At 43.5% G+C, this 26,608-nt stretch overlaps 1 protein-coding gene and 1 long non-coding RNA gene across 2 annotated transcripts in view; one reads left to right on the forward strand and one right to left on the reverse strand.

The window, feature by feature from the left end:
* Positions 1-603: 603 nt before the first annotated feature.
* LOC112581120 lies at positions 604-26,377 on the reverse strand. Its single transcript, XR_003105537.3, has 3 exons — positions 26,248-26,377; positions 2,140-2,231; positions 604-1,416 (listed from the first exon to the last, which is right to left on the reverse strand). It is a non-coding gene; the product is annotated as an uncharacterized LOC112581120 (long non-coding RNA).
* The window catches only part of LRRC1 (leucine rich repeat containing 1), a 134,921-nt gene continuing 134,194 nt past the window's right edge, over positions 25,882-26,608 (forward strand). Inside the window, exon 1 of the mRNA XM_006042683.4 lies at positions 25,882-26,121. Within this exon, the coding sequence (XP_006042745.1) occupies positions 25,963-26,121 (159 nt within the window). The 5' untranslated portion in view covers positions 25,882-25,962. The remainder of the gene's footprint in view (positions 26,122-26,608) is intronic.

Genomic DNA, 26,608 nt, shown 5'->3' on the forward strand with positions numbered 1-26,608 from the left:
TTTGAAAAAAAAAAAAAAAAAAAGGAATAAAACTATTATATGACCCAACAATCCCACTACTGGGCATATACCCTGAGAAAACCATAATTCAAAAAGACGCATGTACCCTAAAGCTCACTGCAGCACTGTTTACAATAGCCAGGACACGGGAACAACCTAGATGTCCATCGAGGGATGAATGGATTAAGAGGTTGTGGTACATATACACAAAGGAATATTACTCAGTCATACAAAGGAATGAATCTGAGTCAGTCCTAGTGGGGTGGATGAACCAAGAAGCCTGTTATACACAGTGAAGTAAGTCAGAAAGAGAAAAACAAATGCTGTTTATTAATGCATATATATGGTATCTAGAAAAATGGTCCTGATAAACCTACTCGCGGGTCAGGAATAGAGATGCAGACACAGCAGGGGAAGGAGAGGGTGGGACGAATCGAGAGTGGCATTGACACGTGTACATTACCGTATGTGAAATAGACGGCCAGTGGAAAGTTGTGTATGACACAGGGAGCTCAGCCCAGCGCTCTCTGACAACCTAGAGGGGTGGGTGGCGGGGTGAGGGGGGGTTCAAGAGGCAGGGGACGTATGTATACTTACGGCTGACTCATGCTGTTGTATGGCAGAAACCAACACGACATTGTAAAGCAATTATCCTCCAATTAAAAATAAATTAGAAAATAAAGTGTCAAAAAAGAAACATATTCTATCAAACTGAACACAGCCATATTAATACTTGATCATTTAGAGCAATGATTCTCAACTGGAGACAGTTTTGTCCCCCAGGGGACATCTGGACATAACTGGAGACATTTTTGAACGTCACTACTTGGGAGCTGGGTGTCTTGGCGTCTAGCGGGTGGAGTTAAGGATGCTGGTGAACAGCTTATAATGCACAGGACACCCTCTACTACAAAGAGTTGTCCAACTTAAAGTGGTAATGGTGCTAAGTTGGAAAAACTTGGATTTCAAGATACAGACAGGGTGGTTCAAACCTGTCTTCTAGTTTCTAAAGTGAAATGTTTCACGAGTGTATGAACTGAGTTCTTGTTAAAAGAGGGCAAAAAAATGAAAGTCACTGCACAAAGTTTCTCTGCATTCCGTAGGGACAGAGTTGGTGGCATTCAGCGAATGGTAATGTAGTCACCGCTTCTGACTTTATTTTGGAGCACACAGCTTAATTATACACGACAGCTCCCATGGTGAGAAAAGAAATTGTCGTGATGGAACAAGAAGAAATAACCGCCCCCAAAAGTCCTGGGAAAGTTTTAACAACAAAAGTGGTAGCCAGTGGAAATCGAAGCAATTGACTGTCACCTTGTTCCTAAAACAGCTGAACCCTCCTGGCGGCGACTGCCAACAGCATGCTGTGTCAAAAGGACCTTGTCAAGGAAAGGCTTGTAATTGCCAACAGCTTCCCTGGGCAAGAGAGGGAGAGAAAGAGCTGAAAATTTCCATCGCTCTGTGAATAGCTGAAACACAGAGCACAAAGAGGTAGACATAACAGCTTTTAAGCAAATAGCTGCTGTAGACCCCGCAGATGTTTAATGAGCCTGTGAGAAGACACTTTGCTCCATCCCAGTAGACATAGCTGATTTTCACTAAACCTCACTGACTCAGTGGGCAAAGGTTTCTGAGTGAGACGTCCTATCATTTTTCTTGGTTACCAATAAATACATTGCGGGAGGTACAGCTTTGGAGAATTCTAGTCAGTTAGAAGGGCTTCCCTGGAGAAGGCAATGGCACCCCACTCCAGCACTCTTGCCTGGAGAATCCCATGGACGGAGGAGCCTGGTGGGCTGCAGTCCATGGGGTCGCTAAGGGTCGGACACGACTGAGCGACTTCACTTTCACTTTTCACTTTCCTGCATTGGAGAAGGAAATGGCAACCCACTCCAGTGTTCTTGCCTGGAGAATCCCAGGGACGGGGGAGCCTGGTGGGCTGCCGTCTATGGGGTCGCAGAGAGTCGGACACGACTGAAGCGACTTAGCAGCAGCAGCAGCAGCAGAAGGGCTTCCCAGGTAGCTCAGTGGTAAAGAAATTGCCTGTCAGGGCAGGAGATGCAGGAGACTCAGGTTCGATCCTTGGGTCAGGACGACCCCCCTGGAGGAGGAAATGGCAACCCACTCCAGTATTCTTACCTGGAAAATCTCATGGACAGAGGAGCCTTGTGGGCTACAGTTCCTGGGGTCGCAAAGAGTTGGACACGACTGGGCCATTGAGCACACACTGTCTGTTAGAAATAGAAGGAGGCACAGATGTGAACTGCGGGTACTGTTTACTCTTGCACAGGACAGAAGCAAGAAGATTCAGAACTGTGGAGACGGCATCTGGGATCTCTGGGTCACTGAATGGCAGGTACCTTCCCTTTCTTCCGCCACTGTGAAAACACCCTCAATTCAGTGTGGCTCCAGTGCGCTTCCGGTAGATGATGACAGGTGTTAGGGAAGCTGAGAAACGAAGAACCGTGTCTGCTGGGACAGAGTTTTGGGGAGAAGCACACAGCTGGGGGACACCCTGGAATGGTTTCCAGAAGCTGATTTCCAAGTTTTGAAGGTGAGTGGCCAGGGATCGGGGTACCTAAGTCCCAGCCACCAGCCCAAGTGCAGCTTGGTCTAAATTATAAAAGAAGACCCTTCTGCAAGATGATTTTCTGCTGTCCTCCAGAAAACTGTCATAACAATTATACAATCTACAGTGACTACTTCATCAGACCTCACCCCTCAAGTTGTGCGAAGCACAATCTACAAAATCATAACAAAGCAGCTCTGGTAAAAATAATAGTGGTCACTGAAGGCTGACATTTTAAAATTTCAGTGGTCTTAGTTCATCCCCAGTTATCAAGAGAAAGCTCTTTCTTCTTAGAACCAAGCCAGCTAACAGATCTAGCAGAAAGGGTAGAACCAGAAAAAGCATCATTTTTGCAGCTCCCGTTTAAATAACTGATGCAGGCAAAGATCATCAATGAATGCTAAAACTACTCGGGGAAAGGCCCCTGCGGAAGAGCACTTCCATGGTGCCAAAGTATCACCCTACGGATTATTTGTTTTTATTTTTTTATTTTTTTATTTTTTAAATTTTATTTTATTTTTAAACTTTACATAACTGTATTAGTTTTGCCAAATATCAAAATGAATCAAGAACCAAACACATCTTTTTCTTTTTTCCATTTAACTCTTGCATTATAACTTTACTTATTTATACACTGTATTCAGTTGCTTCCGTACGAATGTATTTCTAAAACACACACACACACACACACACACACACACACACACACACACACAATGCATCTAAAAGAGTGAGTTATAAATAGAAAAAAGTATGAGGCAGGATCAGGGTGGCAGAGTGAAGCCCTGAACTCCCCTCCTCCTGTGGACACAGAGACTACACTCCACAGACAGCAACTCTCTGAGAACGCACGACCCGAAGCCAAACAGCTCTTCCGTAACTAAGGTTATAAGGGGAAAAAAAGCACATAAAGATGGGTGGCAGGGCAGACATGCAGTCTAGTCAGGACCCACACCCCCAGCGAGGGAACTCACAAGCAGGAAGGGAAATCCCAGAGGCAAGGTTTTCCCTCAGGAGCTAGGGGTTCAAGCCCCACATTGAGCCCCCCTACCCTGGGGACCTGAGCCTGCATGATGCCTGGCTTTGAAAGTTGGGGTGTGTACATCTGGGAGAGCAGGGGAGCTGGGAATCTGAGACTCCTCTGTTTTCTTTAGAAATCTTTTTTAAAAATAATTGAAGTATAGTTGATTTATAATGTGTTAATTTCTGCTCTACAGCAAAGGGACTCAGTTATACATTTATTCTTTTTTATATCCTTTCCATTATGATTTATCCCAAGACACTGAATCCTGTGCTATGCACTACGATTTCATTGTTTTTCGATTCTATATATAATAGTTTGCACCTACTAACCCCACACTCCCCCCACCCCTCCACATCCCCCTCCCCCTGGCAGCCACAAGTCTGTGCCCTGTGTTTGTGGAGACTTCCGCTCCGCAGGGCTCACACGCATGCTCTTCGGCTCCAGGTCCCAGTGCAGAGGCAGCGGTGTGAAAAGTACCTGTCCATGTGTGGGAAAGATCCATTGGCCGCTTCTGTTTTTATTAATTTTTATTGGAGTATAGTTGCTTTACAATGTTGTGTTCGTTTCTGCGGCACAGGAAAGTGAATCAGCTATGTGTATGCATACATCCCCTCTTTTTAGATTTCCTTCCCATTTAAATGACCACAGAGCACTGAGGAGAGTTCCTTGTGCTCTACAGTAGATTCGCATTAGTTTTCTATTTTATACATATCAGTAAATATGTCAGTCCCGATCTTCCAACTCACAGCATGCCCCCTTCCCCTCTTGGTATCCATAAATTTGTTCCCTACATTTGTGTCTCTATTTCTGCTTCACAAATAAATTCATCTGTATCACTTTTTCTAGATTCTAGGTATAATCACTGACTGCTTTCAGGGTGAGTGCCAAAGGGGCAAGAATCTTGTGGAACTGTCTCTAGGGAATGGATCACTGATGGGCTCCCCTCTACCTGGCTACCTTGCCGTTTCTGACTCTGGCCAGCTGTCTTGCCAGGACTGGCTGCTCCAGCATTCCCTGTGGACTCCCCCTGGCTGCACCCCTCCACAGAGGTTCCCCCGCACCCCGCACACTCAGAAGGCAGCCTTGGAAGGGACCAATGTCCTGACCACCCTTGTTCAGGCAGCAGGACCCCTTCCTTGGGGTCTTTCCAGCCCCTTTCCCTCCTTTAAAGTCTCCTGTTATCATTTTCAAAATATAGTCATACTTTACGTATGTAGATTTCTTTGCATATTACACGTTGATTGCCTCTCTTGCCTTATTGGAATGTAGGCGCAGCCTTCCTACCCTCATTGAAGCATGATGGTGCTCAATAGGTTTGCGTAGCATTTACTGAATGAAAGAGCCCATTGTGCATTCATGGAAGGGCCCTGGGCCTGATGCTGCTAGGACAATAGAAAAATGGATAAAAGGCAGCCTCTGCTCCTTGCAGACAGAGTCCACCTGCCTCCCTGCCTCTGCTCCCAGCACTGTTCACATCATTATTATCTTGCAAACATAGACCTTTTGTTTTTATTCCCCTTTCCCATTTCTCATATTCTTTTTTTTTTTTCCTTCTTGTCTTTAACTCTCACCCAATTATTCTAGGGAAGTATCTTGTCCTCCCTTAAAAGAAATCACTGTGACTAATGAGCAGAGAAGGTGGTACTGGTAATTACATATTTATTAAGAGAAAGTCAAATTTGAAGAGAAAACAATAATAATAGTATTATCAGTTGGGAACATCTAGTAAATGTTTGCCATATGCCTGATTCACTGCCAGGCAATTTCTCTGCATGGCCTCGTTGAATCAGCACAGATAAGGACACCATGTCAGCAAGAAGTAACCTGTCCTGATCTCAGAGCCAGTGACTGGTCTGAACCAGTGTCGGTCTGATTCCAGAGCCTGAGCCGTCCCGGGGGCAACAGAGGCTGCGCTGTTCCTGCGGGCTGTAACCCTCACAGGGGCTTCCCGCATCCCCGCCCTGCCGCCGCCGTTCACGTTCCTGCAGCGATCAACGCACCCTGACTTCAGCTCTTATCACCTGAAAGGTGAGGCGTGCCTCTGGAAGATTTGCACTCACTCCCCATGTCATTCATTGCAATTAGCGTTGTGGTGGAAGCAGGACCTCCATGTCTGTGTATCTACTCACAGATCAGACTTCAAAACCAGAGTTCCAAGCCAGTGTCTGCTACCTGCTGGTGCGATCGAGGTGGGCAAGTTATTTAACCCTTCTTTTTCAAAGTATTAAAAGAAAACTTCATTGGAGTATAGTTGCTTTACAAAGTTGTGTTAGTTTCCACTGTATAGTAAGGCGAATCAGCTATATATACATATATAGCTTATATATATATATCTTCCCTCATTTTTCGATTTTCTTTCCATATAGGTCACCACAGAGCATTAAGTAGAGTTCCCTGTGCTATATTTTGTATGAAGTCGCTCAGTTGTGTCCGACTCTTTGCAACCCCATGGACAGTAGCCTGTACCAGGCTCCTCCATCCATGGGATTTTCTAGGCAAGAGTGCTGGAGTGGGTTGCCATTTCCTTCTCCAGGGAATCTTCCTGACCCAGGGATCAAACCCAGGTCTCCTGCACCGTAGACAGATGCTTTACCATCTGAGCCACCAGGGAAGTCTATATAGTAGGTTTTTATTAGTCAGCGAAGAGTTGACTCATTGGAAAAGACTCTGATGCTGGGAGGGATTGGGGGCAAGAGGAGAAGGAGACGACAGAGGATGAGATGGCTGGATGGCATCACTGACTTGATGGATGTGAGTCTCAGTAAACTCTGGGAGTTGGTGATGGACAGGGAGGCCTGGCGTGCTGCAATTCATGGGGTCGCAAAGAGTCGGACACCACTGAGCGACTGATCTGATTGTATACATGGTATCAATAGTGTATATACGTCAATCCCAATCTCCTGATTCATCCCCTCCCCATTTTTTAAAATATTTCAGGAATTTTCAGTTTTTTTTTCTTTTCAATCCTCGTCCAGTGATTTTCAAACTTTTTTAGCTTGATCTTGATTTTTTCAAATCTAATATTACTTAATATATTTTATTGTTTAGTTGCTAAGTCACGTTCCACTCTTTTGCAACCCCATGGACTGTAGCTTGCCACTCTCCTCTGTTCATAGGATTTTCCAGGCAAGAATACTGGAGTGGGTTGCCATTTCGTTCTCCACTCCTCCATATTTTTCAAAGTATTTATTGGAGAAGTTTTATTTTTTCATTTAAAATAGATTATATCAATTGTCAAAGGAAGTAAACTTGCTGGATAATTTCTTAGCCTCCTATTTCAATCCTCCTCTGCATACAAAGCCATATGCTAAAAAACTTCCCCAAACATGTGAAGTTGCCACCAATCTTTGATTAACAGAAGTAATGGAACTTGGAAAAGACTCTTTACTGAATGAGCCTAGAATAATTTGTAATCCGTATGAAAATATACTTCAACGCTATTTCACCTCACACACAGAAGCCAATTCTAAGTTCATTGAGAGCTTAAGTAAAGAAGGAAAGGAAAGTGAAGTCACTCTGTCGTGTCCGACTCTTTGCGACCCCTGGTGGACTGTAGCCCACCAGGCTCCTGTGTCCATGGGATTTCCCAGACAAGAGTACTGGAGTGGGTTGCCATTTCCTCCTCCAGGGGATCTTCTTGCAGGGATCGAACCCAGGTCTCCCACATTGCAGGCAGACACTTTATCCTCTAAGCCACCAGGGAGGCCCAAGTAAAGAAGGCAAAATTCAAATTATTCAATCCTTCTGAACCTTAGGTTATGCATGTGTGATATGGGCAGAATGACACCAGGGCTCCAGAGTGTCGTGAGTAACCTCAGGTGTGTCTGTAGGGACAACACGGCTGGGTCACCGTTCACGTCTCTCCTGCCTCGACTCTGACTCTTCCACTCCACCTTGTATAGGATTTCAACTATGCCACGTGTTACCTATTATGCTTTGAATTAGTCATCTGTTACTGTACAACAAATGACTCCAGATTTTGCAGCCTAAGGCAATACACATCTATTGTCTCAAAGTTTCTGCGGGTCAGGGATCTGGGCACAGCTTCCCGGGGGCATTCTGGCTCAGCCCCACCGCAAGGTTACAGTGAAGATGTCAGCCGACCTGCAATCAACTCAAGGGAAGACTCTGCCCCCGAGCTCACTGACGTGGCTGCTGCTGCGCTTCAACAGACCGGCTTCCAGGCTTATTTAAGTGGGTGTCTCTGCAGGGCCGTCTCAGGCCGTAGCGGCTGGCTCCCCCCCAGAGCAAGTCACCCTAAGACAGAAGGAGGCAGGACACCCAAGATGGGAGTCGTGGCTTTTTACAACTGAATCACGTCTCATGAATTTTGCTGCCTTTTGATTCATTAGAAGCAACTCAATCAATCCAGCCAACACTTGAGAGGAGGGAATAACGCCAGAACCTCTGCTGTGTACTGAGATGGGGAGATGGCTGGGGCCCTGTGAGAGTCTGCCTACCACGTGGTTTAGTCCTACAGACCTAGCCCAGGGATTGTGACGTGTCCAGTTGTATTTCATCGCTTTCATAAGAAAGTTAGTCCTGTCTTTCTGTAAGAGACTTGCAAACTATGAAGACAAAAACAAGGCTAAGCAGTGTGACCGGCTGTACCAGAAGAGCTTCGACACACCCCACGAAGAAAACAATAATTATGACTTCTTTTGTGTAATCTTGGAACTTATCACACCATCTGTACCTTTCAATTCCCACTCATCTAATTGTACTTTTCCTTTGAGCTGGTTTGTTTCTTAAAAACCATTTCCCCTTTGGCTGTCTCCTTGGTACATTTTCCACTTCCTCTTCTTTGGTTTACACACACACACACACACACTCCAGCTTCCTTCCTCAGGGAGCCCGGAAGATCAGGTAGGTAGTCATGGTGACATGGAAACATCACTCCCAGCCCACACAGGGAAGGCAGCTTGTTTATTATTCCCAACTAAGGCACCGTGAGCTGCAGCCACCTCCCCAGGGTGGAGTGTTCTGCCCCTGGGTGATCTTGGCTCTTCTCCCCTTGTTGTCCTGCTGGCTTCCCCTTGGCTATGGCATCGCCTAGTTGCATGAGCCTCCCAAGAGGTATGACATAGATCAAATCTGATAGTTGCATCCTTTCAGGTCTTAAAGATAGATTATACTGTATAAATACTAAACTATGTATGATGTAACTAGATAAACATATCATAAATACTAAATCAGAATTATAAATATTAACAATTTACTGTATAAGTAGGAAAACGTACCTTTTATAAAAACACAACCTGCTTGGAGATTAAGAAGGTCAATACAACAGTTTGGCATTTTGTGTTCTTCCATCTCTACGAATTACAGAGAGTCTATTGTATTAGGGACAGCATTTAATTCCTGGGTTGTTGGTGACAGTCACTCACTCTATTAAACTTAACAATTTCTGTTTTTGAAGTATTCTTTCTCAGTAAGGTAGAGAAAAATGAGGAGTCAGATGAACATAGAAGGGACTGTAAGGGGCTATGAACAGGTGATTATTCTGAGGCAAACAGATTTGATGATGACGGTTACCCTGGGAAGAAGAAAAGTAATCATGGAAACAGGAGATGCCCTGACTGTGACTCATGAAAGAGAAACGCTTGCAAACATGAAAACCTGCTAGCATGTTTCTTTATGATGGAGTTTGTGCCGTTTACTTTTGCTAAAAGGTATACTGAGTACAGGACTAGAAAAGGTCAGTTTTCATTCCAATCCTAAAGAAAGGCAATGCCAAAGAATGTTCAAACTACCGCACAATTGCACTCATCTCACACACTAGCAAAGTAATGCTCAAAATTCTCCAAGCCAGGCTTCAACAGTATGTGAATCAAGAACTTCCAGATGTTCAAGCTGGACTTAGAAAAGGCAGAGGAACCAGAGATCAAATTGCCAACATCTGTTGGGTCATTGAAAAAGCAAGAGGGTTACAAAAAAACGTCTACTTTTGCTTTATTGACTATGTCAAAACCTTTGTGTGGATGACAACAAACTGTGGAAAATTCTTCAAGAGATGGGAATGCCAGACTACCTGACCTGCCTCCTGAGAAATCTGTATGCAGGTCAGGAAGCAACAGTTAGAACTGGACATGGAACAACAGACTGGTTCCAAAAAGGAAAAGGAGATGTCAAGGCTGTATATTGTCACCCTGCCTATTTAACTTATATGCGGAGTACATCATGAGAAACGCTGGGCTGGATGAAGCACAAGCTGGAATCAAGATTGCTGGGAGAAATATTAATAACCTCAGATATGCAGATGACACCACCCTTATGGCAGAAAGCAAAGAGGAACTAAAGAGCCTCTTGATGAAAGTGAAAGTGGAGAGTGAAAAAGCTGGCTTAAAACTCAGCATTCAAAAAACAAAGATCATGACATCCAGTCCCACCACTTCATGGCAAATAGATGGGGAGACAATAGAAACAGTGACAGACTATTTTCTTAGGCTCCAAAATCGCTGCAGATGGTGACTGCCACCATGAAATTAAAAGAAACTTTATCCTTGGAAGAAAAGCTATGAACAACCTAGACAGCATGTTAAATAGCAGAGACATTACTTTGCTGACAAAGATCCGTCTAGTCAAAACTATGGCTTTTCCATTAGTCTTGTATCGATGTGAGAGTTGGACCATAAAGAAAGCTGAGCACTGAAGAACTGATGCTTTTGAACTGTGGTTTTCGAAAAGACTTTTGAGAGTCTCTTGGACTCTCAAGGAGATCAAACCAGTTAATCCTAAAGGAATTCAATCCTTAATATTCATTGGAAAGACTGATGCTGAAGCTGAAACTCCAGTACTCTGGCCACCTGATGTGAAGAACTGACTCACTGGAAAAGACCCTGATGCTGGGAAAGATTGAAGGCAGGAAGAGAAGGGGACGACAGAGGATGAGATGGTTAGACGGCATCACCGACTCGATGGACATGAGTTTGAGCAAGGTCTGGGAGTTGGTGATGGACAGGGAGGCCTGGTGTGCTGCAGTCCATTTGTTCGCAAACAGTTGGACATGATGAGTGACTGAACTGAACTGATATCGAGCAGAACATTTTACAGAATAAAAAGAATCATTGTCCTTTTAATAGAAGTTGTCAGAGACCTTACACGCTTTGTCATCCCATCTGCTCTGGGTAGAGATGAGAGACTGAGACCCAGGAGAGGAGGATTTTCTACTGTCTAATGCTATTTTGTTGAAAAGCCGGGACTGACAGTCACTGAATTCCTGATTGAGTGGCTTTTGTTAATAATTTTATTTTATAGTCTAGAAGAGAATTGGTTTAAGTTTTTCTTATAAATGTAAGTTAGTTATTTTCTATATCACTTAAGATGTTAAAAATATGAAATAAGCCCATTATATAGCACAGGGAACCATAGTCAATACCCTTGATAAACCATAATGGAAAAGAATATGAAAAAGAATGTATATATAACAGAATCACCCTGTTGTATAGCAGAAATTAATACAACATTGTAAGTCAATTAGACTTCAATAAAATAAATTTTAAAAATATGAAACAAACTTATCAAGTGAACTTTCCTTATATGTGTATGTGGATTTTAGCAAGTTGTGCTTTCAATGTGAATTTTCCTCAATTCTTGTTATACAGCAGGCCTAAGAGAGATTCAAACTCTCTGGTGCGAGGTGTGTTCTGATGGGCTCAGGACTTGCACAGAGTAATGGCTTCACTGTTAAGCACAGGTGATGAATAATATCATATTCAAGACTAATGCATTAGATGTGTAGCTACAAAACTGTATGAAACAATTTTTGGGTAAGTAAAGTTCAATTTCAGTACATTAAAATAATGATCCATTTAAACCTTGCAGTAAATTGTTTTGGCAAAGCAATAGATTGAGAGAAGGCATCTCCTCAAATTTGCTATAAGATTAGATATTCTCATGCTTGATTTTCTTAGAGATAGTGTTGTCTTCCACAAATTGATTCAGGTTATACCAAGTGATAGATTTATAATAATATCAGTTACTGATATTTCTATCCAAATACTTAAATTTTTATCCCTTTTAAGGTGCTAGTAGAATTAATAAAAATAAACATACTTGCATACAAATTGTTCAATATATTAAGAAAATAAAATTCTTACAAGATAATGCTCTTTAAAAATATTTCCCCCTCATGTTTTGTGGGGGAAAATGGAAAAGAAAAGAATTTTTAGTTGATCCAGTAATGTAAAATACTAAGAATAAATTCCAGTCCATTCTGAAGGAGATCAGCCCTGGGATTTCTTTGGAAGGAATGATGCTAAAGCTGAAACTCCAGTACTTTGGCCACCTCATGCGAAGAGTTGACTCATTGGAAAAGACTCTGATGCTGGGAGGGATTGGGGGCAGGAGGAGAAGGGGACGACAGAGGATGAGATGGCTAGATGGCATCACTGACTCGATGGATGTGAGTCTAAGTGAACTCCGGGAGCTGGTGATGGACAGGGAGGCCTGGCGTGCTGCGATTCAGGAGGTTGCAAAGAGTCGGACACGACTGAGCGACTGAAATGAACTGAACTGAAGAACAAATTAGAATTGAGGAGACCTCTGAATGGTTTATTAAGTAAAGAAATATGATTGAATAAAATCTAAGTGTTATACTTTTAAATATATAAATATTTATAACTTTATACATATATATGACTTATCTTTATTATTTGGTTAGTAATGTAACTGGAAGATGAAAAATAAGCTATCTGTTACTCTTAAACAGTTAATTTGTTTTTGTAGATAGCCTGGAAGTCCACAGTTATCTTTCTTTTCTTTAAGGAAGCTTCATTAGAGATGTCCACTCTCATCACTTTTATTCAACGTAGCTTTAGAAGTCCTACCTACAGCAATCAGAGAAGAAAAAGAAGTAAAGGGAATCCAAATTGGAAAAGAAGAAGTTAAACTGTCACTGTCTGCAGATGATGATACTGTACATGAGTGAGTGAGTGAATTCGCTCAGTCGTGTCTGACTCTTTGCGACCCCATGGAAAGCTCCTCCGTCCATGGGATTTTCCAGGCAAGAATACTGGAGTGGGTTGCCATTTCCTTCTCCAGGAGATCTTCCCGACCCAGGGATCAAACCCAGGTCTCTAGCATTGTAGGCAGACGCTTTGCCGTCTGAGCCACCAGGGAAGCCCTGTATATAGAAGATCCTAAAGATGCTACCAGAAAACTACCAGCACTCATCAGTGGATCTGATGAGTGGATCAGCTGATCAGTGGATCAGCACTCATCAGTGGATCTGGTAAGGGTGCAGGCTACAAAACCAATGCACAGAAGTCTATTGCGCTTCTACACACTAACAATGAAAGATTAGAAAGAGACATTCAAGAAACAATTTCATTTACCATCATATCAAAAAGAATAAAGTACCTAGGAGCTAACCTACCTAAGGAGACAAAAGACCTTATTCTGAAAACTCCAAGATGCTAATGAAAGAAATCGAATAAGACATAAACAGATGAAAAGATATATCATGTTTGTGGATTAGAAGAATCAATATTGTCAAAATGACTGTACTACCCAAGGCAATCTACAGATTCAATGCAATTCCTATCAAATTACCAGTGGCATTTTTCACAGAACTAAAACAAACAAAAATCTCAAAATTTATATGGAGACAAAAAAGAGCTCAAATAACAAAAGGAATCTTGAGACAGAAAAACTGAGCTGGAGGAATCAGGCTCCCTGACTTCAGATTATACTACGAAGCTACAGTCATCAAAACAATATGATACTGGTACAAAAATAGAAATATAGATCAATGGAAAAGGATAGGAAACCCAGAAATAAGCCCATGCACCTATGGACAATTAATCTATGACAAAGGAGGCAAGTCTAATGTTGGAAAGACAGTCTCTTCAACAAATGGTGCTGGGAAAACTGGACAGCCATGTGTAAAAAAATGAAATTAGATCGTTCTCCAACTCCATACACAAAAATAAGCTCAAAATGGATTAAAGACCTAAATGTGAGACCAGACACTATAAAACTCCTACAGGAAAACATAGGCAGAACACTCTCTGACATAAATCACAGCAATATCTTTTTTGATACATCTCCCAGAATAATGGAAATAAAAAAATTCAACAAATATGACCTTCTTAAACTCAAAGGTTTTTTGCATAGCAGAGGAAACAATAAACCAAAAGGCAACTCACAGATTGGGAGAAAATATTTGCAAATGATGTGACTGATGGATTAGTCTCTAAAATGTACAAACAGTTCATGATGCTTAACAGCATCAAAACAAACAAGCCATTCAAAAAATGACCAGGAGACCTAAATGAACATTTCTCCAATGAAGATATACAGGTGGCCAACAGTCACATGAAAAGATGTTCAACATCACTAATTATTAGAGAAATGCAAATTAAAACTACAATGAGATACCATCTCACACAAGTCAGAATGGCTGTCACCAAAAAATCCGCAAACAGTAAATTCTGAAGAGAAGGAAACACTCCTCCACTGTTTGTGGGGATGTAAATTGGCATAGCCACTATGGAGAACAATATGTGTGTGTGCTCACTTGCTAAACTGTGTCCAACTCTTTGAGACCTCTTGGACTGTAGCCCACCAGGTTCCTCTGTTCATGGAATTTTCTAGGCAAGAATACTTGCATGGGTTTCCATTTCTTTCTCCAGGGGATCTTCCCGACCCAGGGATCAAACCCACATCTCTAGTGTCTCCTGCATTGGCAGGCGAATTCTTTACCAATGTGCCACCTCCATAAAAAACTAAAAATAGAGTTACCGTATGAGCCTGGGTGTGCCAGGGTATATATGCCCACTCCTATATATCCAGAGAAAAAGATGATCCAAAAAGATGCAGGCACCGCGATGTTCATTGCAGCGCTATTTACAACAGCCAAGACATGGAAGCAACTTTAATGTCCATCGACAGAGGAATGGATGAAGAAGATGTGGTACACATACACAATGGAATATGACTCAGCCAATTAAAAAGAAAGAAATAATGCCATTTGCAGCAACATAGATGGACCTAGAGCATGTCATACTGAGTGAAGTAAGTCAGACAGAGAAGGAGAAATATTTTATGACATCCCTTATACGTGGAATATAAAAAGAAATGATACAAAGAAACTTACAAGGCTCATAGACTTCGAAAACAAGCTTATAGTTGCCAGGGGAAAGGATGGGAGAAGGGGTGGTTAAGGGAGTTTGGATGGGCATGTATACACTGCAATATTTAAAAAGGTAAACAGAAAGGACCTATTGTATAGCACAAGGAACTATGCTCAATGTTTCGTGGCAGCCTGGATGGGAGGGGAGAATAGATACACGTATATATATATATATGGCTGAATCCCTTCACTGTTCACCTGAAACTATCACAACATTGTTATTTGGCTATACTCCAATACAAAATAAAAAGTTAAAAAAGGTTCATTAGCGTCCCAGTCTTAGATGGCAGCATAGGAATCACCTGAACTTACCTCTTTCCCTGGATGCACTAAATCTATTCCTCTACAAGAAATCCAGAAACCAGTGCGTAATGTCTCTACATTGGGCAGATGAGAAAATACCCATATTGAAATGGGCCTTGGCACACCCTCAATTCCTGGGAGCCACTAAGAACAAAGAAGGCAGTTTGAATGAGCACAAAGACTTGAGAGGAACACACAGCTCAGGCCAGGCTGAGTGATAAGGATAATCTCTCACACAAGGCCACTCTGTCCGGACTGAAAAGTGACTATTTTACCTAAGGCACAGAATTCAGCACAGACAGTCAAAGAAAATGAAGAAAAAGAAGAATATATTTCAAAAGAAGATAGGATAAAACTCCAGCAACAGACCTTAATGAAATATAGATAAGTAATATACCTAATAAGGAATTCAAAATAGCAGTTAGAAATATGCTTACTGAAGTCAAGAAAGCAATGTATGAACAAAGTGAAAATTTCAACAAAGAATATAATGAAGCACACAAAAGAAAGAATGGAGCTGAAGAGAACAACAATTGAACTGAAACATTCAATAGAAGTGTTTAACAGCAGACAAGATAGAGAAAGAAAAAAATCAGAGAAATCAAAGAACTGGCAGTAAAACTCATCTAATCAGAAGAGCAAAAAGAGAAGAAAAGAGTGAAAAGAAAAGATAGCTTAAGGGATTTATGGGGAAACACCAAGTGGACCAATATTCACATGATAGGGGTGCAGGAGGAGAAGAGAGAGAGAAACGAGCAGAAAGCTTACTTGAAAAATCAATGGCTGAAAGCTTCCCTAACGTGGGGATGGAAATAAACATCCATATTAACAAAATGAGGTATAAAAAATCATGAGATCATTTTGACAGATACAGAAAAAGAATGTGACAAAATTCAACATTCATTTATAATAAAATAAACTCAATGAACTGGGTGTAGAGGGCACACAGTTCAGCATAATAAACTCTATATATGAGTTGCTCAGTTGTGTTCAACTCTTTGTGACCCCATGAACTGTAGCCCACCAGGCTCCTCTGTCCGTGGAATTCTCCAGCTAAGAGTACTGGAGTGGGCTGCCATTCCCTCCTCCAGGGGGTCTTCCCTACTCAGGATCAAACCTGAATCTCCTGCACTGCAGGCAGATTCTTTACCATCTGAGCACCAGGGAAGCCCCCTATATGTGATAAGCCCACAGTTAACATAGTATTCAATGGTGAAAAGCTGAAAGATTTCCTCTAAGATCTGGAACAAGACCAAATGCCCACTGTTACCACTTTTATTCAATACAGCATTAGGAGATCTGGCCAGAGCAATTAGGTAAGAATAAAAAGGCCTCCAAATCAGAAAGAAAGATGTAAACCTATCTCTATTTGCAGATGACATGATATTATATAGGTATAAAAACTCCACCCAAAACTGTTAGAACTAATAAAAAATTCAGTAAATTTTCAGGATACAAAGTTAATAGACTACAATCAGTTGTATTTCTATTGATTAACAATAGACTATCAGAAAGAGGGCTTCCCTTGTGGTTCAGCTGGTGGAGAATCCACCTGCAATGTGGGAGACCTGGGTTCAATCCCTGGGTTGGGAAGATACCCTGGAGAAGGGAAAGGCTACCCATTCCAGTATTTGGCCTGAAAAATTCCATGGACTGTATAGTCGATGGGGTCGCAGAGTCAGACACGACTGAGTGACTTTCACTTTCACATCAGAAAGAGGAATTAAGAAAACAATTCCATTTACAATTGCGACGGAAAGAATGAAATACCTAGGAATAAATTTAACCAAGGTAGTGAAAGCTGTACACCAAAAGACATTGATTAAAAAAACTGAATGAGACACAAGTAAATGGAAAGATATTTCATGTTCATGGATTGGAAAAATTATATTGTTAAAATGTCCATACTACCCAAAGCAATCTACAAAGTCAATGCAATTCATATCAAAATTCCAACGAAATTTTTCACAGAAATAGAACAAGCAATCCTAAAATTTGTATGCAACCACCAAAAACTCTGAAAAGTCAAAGCAACTTTGAGAAAGAAGAATGATGCTGAAGGCATGGAGTGTCCTTGTTTCCAACTATATCACAAAGCTATAGTTATCAAAACAGTATAGTACTGGTATAAAAACAGACACATCGATCAATGTAAAAGAATAGAGATCCCAGAAATAAATCCATAAATATCTGGTCAATTGCTTTACAATGGAGCCTAGAATGTACAAGGCGGAGAGGATAGTCTTTTCAGTAAATGGTGCTGGGAAAACCGAACAGCTATATCCCTTTCTTATACCTTACACAAAAATCAAACAGAGAAAGGCGAATACTGCATGGTATCATTTATATGCTGAATCTTTTTTAAAAAATTCAAGCTCATAGAAACAGAATAGAAAGGTGTGGTTTGCCAGGAAGAATAGAGTGAGGTTGATAAAAGGGCACAAAATTTCAGTTATAAGATGAATAATGTTTTAGTATCTAATGTAAAATATGATGTCTATAGTTAATAACACTGTATTGTATAAACAGAATTTGCTAAGAAATTATAACAGAAATCTTCTCATTAAAAATAAGAAAAAGAAGAAAAAGACAAGTATGCTAATTAACTAGATGAAGGAATACTTGTGCATGTGTAATCAAATCACCATTACATACACATTATATATTTTATAATTTTATATGTCCATTATATCTCAATTAAACTAAATTTTTAATAAAAAGCTTTATCAGTAACCTCACAAAGTTTTACTCTGACAGGGCATAAAAGATACTATTTCTCCAATTAAGCTTACATCAATTTTATGGATGGTGCAAACTTCACTGGAGAAACATGACCTTTTCTAGATTTATTTTAGTGAACTGATCAACATACTTTTATTAGCAGCGGTATTTGAATTGCTTGAATCATTAGAAGGGGCACAGTTCTGCTCGTTGATATCTTTTTCTCTTATTTTTTATGCAGTGAGTCTTGGCTTTCAGTGAAGACTTAGTATCCCTGCTACTTTAATTTATACAGTAGGCATTATAGCTATAGGAGTGATATAAGAAAAGAAGGACTTGTAGGACCTTCTTAAGTCCTTTCTGGATCAAGTTGGAAAATAAATGAAGCAAGAAATGAAGCCTCTGTGTTTATCTAAATGACTAAAAATTACATTTCAATCCAGTGAGATGATGTATGTTATGGTTATTTAAACTAAAATGCATTGAGACTTCCCTGGCAGTCCAGTGGTTAAGACTCTGCTTCCATTGCAGGGAGCACAGGTTTAAAGTAAACCAAAAAGCCTTATACAAATGGACATCATTGCCCCAACCTGAGGAAGGGTGCTTGGGAGCCTCCTCTAGGCTTTGCCTGACACATTCTGCTTTTTTTGGAAGAAGGATGTTCTGACACAGAGACAGAAAAAATAAAATGGACTCAGTGGTGGGTGCTATAGTTTTTACTGGGCTCCTCTGGTATATTCTCTTTCATGTTGAAAAACGTTGCAGTCTAACTTCTCCCAATCCAATGATTTACATACTGTTTACCCAAACAGAGTACACACTCTGCAGGCTTTATTTTGGCTGGTGACTGAGAAAAGGATACGGACAGTGACTAATGCCTAATGTGTCATTTTCTGTGGCACAGAAAGCTCTTTCCACTACATTAATCCACAGTTTTCTTGACAGCTTTTTGAGGGTGGCATTTTTCATCTCTTTTGAAGATATAAAGAAAATGAATGCTGGAGTTAGTATGATTCACCCAAGATCTCATCCCTAGTTAGCAGCAGATGCAAAAATTCAAGGCAAAATTATGAGTTCTTTACACCAGCCTACATGACAGACAGTGCTTGGCTCATCTCCACCAAGGCAAAATGTTGTTCAATATTTGTCTCATCGTGAGCACATTTACAACACTGAGAAAAACAGAAGAGCAGAGAAGCTGAACTGCTCATTTGTAACTTCTCTGAATGGAGGAGCAGATTAAAGTCTTCATCATGTGAAATTTTGGACTGCTTACATATACTACAACCTATAAAGCTGGATAAACAGATGATTATGATTAATAACAGAAAATAGTGACTGAGTGGTTACCATTGGACCCACCTTCCCACAAACAATGATAATGTTGGACAAAACATTAAGAAAAAGCTATCTGGGGTTTCACTAGTGGTCCAGTGGTGACCACTTTGAGCTCGCACTGCAAGGGGGCATGGGTTCAATCCCTATTCAGAGAACTAAGATCCCACATGAATAAATAAATAAACATAAACTATAGGGGAAAAAAGCACAAGAAAAGACTATCTGCAGGTACTGGAGGGTGACCAAAACCAAGCGGAAACTGAAGGGGAGTCTACACCAGGAAGGGGAAATAACACTCGGTGAGGTTCTGTTTCATGGTTTTGATAAGTGTAGTCATTATTCTGTACTGCACAGAACAGATAATATTTCTTCTCTATATTAAAACAGCCAAAGTTTAGAGCAGTTTGGTCAGGCTTGGGGTGACCAAAGCAGTTGGGAAGTGAGAGGAGGAGTCTCAGAAGGGATTGAGTGAAGGTCCATCCATCCATCCATTCATCCATCTATCACCTGCTCAGTTGCGTCTGACTCTTTGGAACCCTATGGACTGTAGCCCTATAGGCTCCTCTGTCCATGGGATTGTCCAGGCAAGAACACTGGAGTGGGTTGCCATTTCCTCCTTCAGGGGAACTTCCTGACCCAGGGATTGAAACTGCATCACCTGTGTCTCCTGTATTTCAGGTGGATTCTTCACTGCTTGAGCGGTAAAGGCAGCCCCTGAGTGACAGTGTGTGCTCTCAATTCTGCATCAACTCCTTCCCTATCTCTGGCTGACCTTTCATTATGCATGTGCAGTTCAGTTTCCAAGAATCACAGTTAAGAATAAAATAACTCAACACAAAATTTCAGCTACATCCAGCAGAGAAGATAAGATGCTATAGATTGAGTAGGTATTCCCCTAAATTTATATCTTGAAATGTAATTCCCAATATGATGGTATATGGGAAGTAGAGCAATTGGATGGTCATTAGATCATGAGGGTGGCACTCTCATGAATAGGATTAGGGCCCTTATAAAAGAGACCCCAGAGAGCTCCCCAGGTCTCCTTATACTGTGTGAGAACACAGTGAAAAGATGATCATTTGTGAGCCAGGAAGCAGGTCCTTACCTGACGTCGTATCTACTGGTGCCTTGATCTTGGACTTCCCCACCTCAAGAACTGTGAGAAATACACTTTTTTTGTTTATGAATCACTAAGTATATGGTAGTTTTTTTTTATCCTGAATGGACTAAAACACAAGAGTTTGGAGTTTGATTTCATCCAAGCCGACTGTGTGCTAAAACAGAACAAAATTAGTTCTCTTTGGAGGAATATAACAGAATCCAGAGACACTATCATTCATAAGGTCTAGGATAAAGTTAAAAATTACTAGGCATAAGAAGAGACAGGAAAACGAGACCCACATTTAATAAAAGACTACATTTGTTAAATATTCCCAATAAAATATGAGATGGGGATAGAATATTAATGTACAGGAAATCAACTTTTCTGCTGGCTCAGATGGTAAAGAATCCATATGCAATGCGGGAGACTGGATTCCATCCCTGGGTTGGGAAGAGCCCTTGGAGAAAGGCATGGTAACCCATTCTAGTATTCTTGCCTGGAGAATCCCCATGGACAAAGGAGCCTGATGTGCTACAGTCCATGGGGTCACAAAGAGTCAGACATGACTGAGCTACTAAGCACACACACACAACAGGAAGTCAAAGGGATCTTAGGGTGGTGACTTTAGCGCTGAGACACCACCCTTATGGCAGAAAGTGAAGAGGAACTAAAAAGCCTCTTGATGAAGGTGAAAGAGGAGAGTGAAAAAGTTGGCTTAAAACTCAATATTCAGAAAACGAAGATCATGACATCTGGTCCCATCACTTCATGGGAAATAGATGGGGAAACAGTGGAAACACTGTCAGACTTTATTTTTCTGGGCTCCAAAATCACTGCAGATGGTGGCTACAGCCAATGAAATTAAAAGATGCTTACTCCTTGGAAGGAAAGTTATGTCCAACCTAGATAGCATATTGAAAAGCAGAGACATTACTTTGCCAACAAAGGTCCATCTAGTCAAGGCTATGGTTTTTCCAGTGGTCATGTATGGATGTGAAAGTTGGACTGTGAAGAAGGCTGAGCACCGAAGAATTGATGCTTTTGAACTGTGGTGTTGGAGAAGACTCTCACGAGTCCCTTGGACTGCAAGGAGATCCAACCAGTCCATTCTGAAGGAGATCAGCCCTGGGATTTCTTTGGAAGGAATGATGCTAAAGCTGAAAGTCCAGTACTTGGGCCACCTCATGTGAAGAGTTGACTCATTAGAAAAGACTCTGATGCAGGGAGGGATTGGGGGCAGGAGGAGAAGGGGACGACAGAGGATGAGATGGCTGGGTTGCATCACTGACTCAGTGGACGTGAGTCTGAGTGAACTCCGGGAGTTGGTGATGGACAGGGAGGCCTGGCGTGCTGCGATTCATGGGGTCGCAAAGAGTCGGATACGACTGAACGACTGAACTGAACTGAACTGATAAAGGTGGCTGAATTCTAAACAAATTTATCCCTTAGATTATTCAGGTTCTCAGGCTTCTTGAGGAGAAGGCAATGGCACCCCACTCCAGTACTCTTGCCTGAAAAATCCCATGGACGGAGGAGCCTGGTAGGCTGCAGTCCATGGGGTCGCTAAGAGTCAGACATGACTGAGCGACTTCACTTTCACTTTTCACTTTCATGTATTGGAGAAGGAAATGGCAACCTACTCCAGTGTTCTTGCCTGGAGAATCCCAGGGACACGGGAGCCTGGTGGGCTGACGTTTATGGGGTCACACAGAGTCGGACATGACTGAAGTGACTTAGCAGCAGGCTTCTTGAATGATTTGGATGTCTTTCCCTTACAGTGAAGATGTATAATCTCTAGAAAAGATCCTTAAATTCAAGCTTGGGGGAGCTGAGGTAGGTCTCCCAGAGGGCTCTGTGATTCTTATGCAAATTTCTTCCAGCATTGCATTGCCTGTAAGATTTAATTTCCCTGTTTGATATGCCTTTGCCACCAGTCTTTCTGTCCATATCTCTACTCCAATCTCTGACTGCAGGTAACCAGTGACCTAGGTTGTACTGCAGTATATTAGTTTGCATTGTCTAGAATTTATATGTATATAAAAGGAATCAAACCGTATATAGGCTTTTGTGTATGGTTTTGCTTTTGCTAAACATGCTGTTTCTGAAATTCATCCACATTGTTTCAAGTATTAGTAACATTAGGAAAGTAGTAGAAAAGGAACAAAATTCCTTTTTATTGTTGTTTTTCTATTGTTTCAATGTAGTACACTTTGTGCATTCATTTATCTATTGATGACTATTTGGATGGTTTCTAGTTTGGGCTATTTTTAACAAAATTGGTACCAACACTTGTAAACAAGTCTTTGTATGGAAATAAGTTTCATTTTTTTCATTTCATTTTACCTGGGGGTAGAATGGCTGGATCATCAAGACAGGTATATGCTGATAAAAAACTTAAACAATGTTTTCCAAAAGTGGTTTTTATTATTTTATACCCCTACCAGCAAAGCCTGAGTTCCAGTTGCTCCTTACCTTCAGTAACACTTGAGACTGTCCATCTTTTACTTTTTAGTCATTCTAGTGAAGGGGTGGTGTCTCCCTTTAAAATTCACATGCTCAAAACTCTGAATTCTCATTTGGCCCCATCTTATCAGCTATTGTTTTGGACTTTCACTGTCAATGACAACCATCATCGCCAAAGAAATAATGACAGGGCAACAACACCAGCATTAATGGAGCATTTATTGTTCTTAACAAGATCTGTCTGGAGTACCATCTGGGGAGCATGATAAGTACATTTATAAGTTACCTGTCGCTGTGTAACAAATTACCCCAAATATTAGCAGCTGAAAATAAGAAACATTTGTTTTATACAGTTTCTGAGAGTTAGGAGTCCAGGAGCCGCTTAAAGTGGTCCTGGGTCCAGGTCTATCATGCTGTTGCAGTTAGAGGATTGGCTGATTCTTTAATCATTTGTAGGCGTGACTGAGACAGGAGGGTTGGCTTCCAAGTCTACTGACTCACTTAGCTATGGGCAAGATAGTCGTGTGGGTCTCTATGGGGCTGCACAACATAGCTGCTGGTTTCTCCAAAGTGAGTGATCCAAAATAGATGTTGATTACACAGACCAACTAGTACATAGTGAATATTTATTGACTGAATAGACGTGTACCTGACACTCTGCTAAGCATTTTACTTACATCATCTTATTTAATCCTGATAACAATTTGTGGACCATTGTCCTCATTTGCACTGATAAAACTGAGGCTTATAAAAGTGAAACCTATCTAACTCAACAAAGCTGAAAGTTGGACTTCTCTAGCCCCAAAGGATGTGAAAAGTGGTCACATTGAAAATTAATTGCATTATTCCAAACAAAATTAGATTTCTATGGTTATTTACATTTTAACTCGAGTCAAAACATTTACACAGAAGGAAAGAAATTAGAATTTTTGTCAGTAGGGAAACCCTCAAACTCTTCAGGAAGATAAAGAATTGATTTTCTAATTCTCCGCTTCACAAAGTGTTTTAATATTTTCTCTATTACCACACTAACGTTTCAGATTCTTGGCAGATCTTTGAAAATGAGGAAATTCAAGAATTCTGCCACTGGCTTTCCAAAGATTCAAGGCAATTTGATCATTCAGTCTACCTATAGGGCTATGGTAGTTGTTGGGGTCTACAGAGCAAGTGAAATAGTACCTGTGGTCTAAGAAGTCACAATCTTTTGGAGATTAAGTAAAAATAATCTAATATATGGAAGTGTAAGTGCCATGGAGAGGCACATGGAGAATACTTCTTGAGGTTTGGAGTCTTAAAAAGATCAGCCTCATTTTAAAAACATTTGGTGTTTATGATAATAACCTAGTGTGATAATTCTGGAAATCAACAGAAGATGAAGATGAGGGGGCCAGATCGCCTTTATTTTTATTATTATTTTTAAGCAGTTGGAAAACTTACAAGGCCAGTGACTTGCTTACTTTTTTAGACCTAGGCTCTCAGGCAGGAACCAGTCTCCCCACCAAAGGTGTCACAAAGTGGGTTTCTGGAATTTGAGAATGAAGGAAGGGTGACTAAGGTTCAAAGTCCAGGTAACCTCCCTTGAGAATGCAGAAATCAAGCCAGGGCAAACAAAAGACAAGGTGGACTGGGTAGGGCAGTGGAGTTAAGGGACGGATTGGAATTAGAGTTAAGGTGACAATGCCGGGGTAGAAACAGACAAGGCCATGGAACTTGGACCAGTCCTCACTGACTGGGAAGTGAAAAGCTCTCCTAGCAGAGTTGAAATGATGAAGTTACCCCACTCACCCCACAAAGACTGTGCCATGCACAGCTGGAACCGAGACCACTTACACCTTGCAAAAACTAGTTTCAGATCCAAATTTGCTTTGACCACAGAGCACGCTCAGCGCTCAGACTTCTGCAGACATGTGGATTCCTTGACTTCAGACTCCTTGACTAGCTTCCGCAGTTTGGGGGCGGGAGAGCTTGAGTACTAGAGGTCATAGGTCAAGTTCACTTGAAGGGGGAAGGCGTGAGGACGAAGGGGCGCCCAGATGGGGAGTCAGAGTCGACCCCGAGAAAACAACCCATCAATGTGATTGGTTTTGACCTGGTCAGCAACCTTTTGCCAAGGAGCTGGTGTGGTTATTCGGAGACAGGAAGAGGGGAAGTTCAGGGTGCTGGCCCTAGTCCTCTGATACGAATCAGGGGCAAGGTCATGGTCACCCAGTAGTGAGCCTCCTGGGTCCTCCCAGCTACTCCTTCTGGGGCTGCAATCTACCCTTTGCAAGAGACTAGGTGTTGGTGGAGAAACGCAGGAGCCAGACGGAGGGTGCTACCCGGCGGCCCCCTGCCCTCCTCCCCCGCTATTCCCTCCAGTCCAGGCTGGTCCCCAGGGGCCAACGTCCGGCCGGGCTGCAATGGGCTCAGAAACCCGTCTTTGCCTGCTCGTTTGTGTCTGTGGGCTACCCAAGGGGTGCCATCCCCTCTATGAGGGTCTCGCAGACTCCCTGACGCCTATGTCCTTGGCGGTGTGGTAAAAGGGGTCTCCTTTCACTGCGTGGAGAGACGGTTACCGAGGACGCTACGGCGGCCTGCAGGCGGTGCCCGCGGGCCGGAGGGCAGCCCGCTCACCCGTGGGGCCGCCGGAGCATCGCGGGCGGGGAGGGGGGACGGCAGAAAAGTCGCGCGGCGGCGACACCTCAAACGCGCCCGGAACCTGGAGCTCAGGGGCGCCCAGGGCGCGCAAGGTACGCTCCAGGGCGGCGCCTCCCGACCCCGGAAGGGAAAGCGATTTCGGGGCGAGAGGAGCCGGAGAGCGAGGTACGCGCAGCTACTTCAGAAGTTGTCCCGCCGCCCGCCGCGCCCCCTCCCCGCCTCATCCCCTCAAAGGGGCTTCCCGGACACTCCCCGGGGCCCAGCCCGAGCCGGGGTGCGCACTGCCAGCGTCCGGCTGCCGCGGCGCCGACCCTCGGGTTCCGGGCCACCTGGAAAGCCCCGAGAGGAGTGGCCCCCAGACCCGAGCAGCCCCGCGCGCGGCCCCCACCCCAGCGCGCAGGCGCAGTGGCGAGGCGGCGGCGTGTCGGAAGCGGGGCCCGCGGTGGGCGGGGCCCGTGTGGGCGGGGCGCGTCGGAAGCTGCGGTGGCGCTGGGTGGGAGGGGCTCCCGCCGAGGTGCCTGCGCGCGGCTGCGAGTCCGGAGCCCGGCGCGAGGCGCCAGCGAGCGAGCCCTGGGGCCGACGGGCGCGCGGGTGCGCGGCGGGCGGAGCTCGGCCGCCGGGCGGGCGCGGAGCCCGGGTCTCGGCGGCGCGGGCCCCGGCGGCGGGCGGCGATGTTCCACTGCATCCCGCTGTGGCGGTGCAACCGTCATGTGGAGACCATCGACAGGCGCCACTGCTCGCTGCTCTACGTGCCCGAGGAGGTCTACCGCTACGCCCGCAGCCTGGAGGAGCTGCTGCTGGACGCCAACCAGCTCCGCGAGCTGCCGGAGGTGAGTGCGGCCTCACCTGCGCGCCCTGCCGCCCCGTTCCCTCCTTTCCGCTTCCCCTTCCGTCCCCTTGGCCATCTGGGGGCCTGGCCGCCAGGTCCCGCGGGCACGAAGTCTACCTGCGCTCACCTGCTGCTTCCTCCTCAAAGTTCCTGTTCTTTCTCTACGGAGCGACCTGCTGTGGTCGCCGGAGCGTGTGCGCTTTGTGGAGACGTCCTATGCAGACACGCCGTCTGGATACACATCTAGGGACCAAAGCCCGGCACCTGTGAGCGGGCGAGTGCGGGGCCAGGCGGCCCAGGACGGTGCCCGGCTGGGAGAGCCCGGCCCGGCGTCCGGCTCCCGGGGCCGGTCCCCTCGGCCCCGCCATGCCGCGATCGCCGGCCGGGGCGCGGTTCCCCTCCGGCCCCGGCAGGGCCGGGAGGAGGAGGCGGGCAGCGCGCGGGCTGGCCGTGCTATCTCGGCATCTCCCGAGGAATGTGCTCCCGGC

The sequence above is a fragment of the Bubalus bubalis genome, chromosome 2, assembly GCF_019923935.1.
Source record: "Bubalus bubalis isolate 160015118507 breed Murrah chromosome 2, NDDB_SH_1, whole genome shotgun sequence".
NCBI lineage: Eukaryota > Metazoa > Chordata > Mammalia > Artiodactyla > Bovidae > Bubalus > Bubalus bubalis.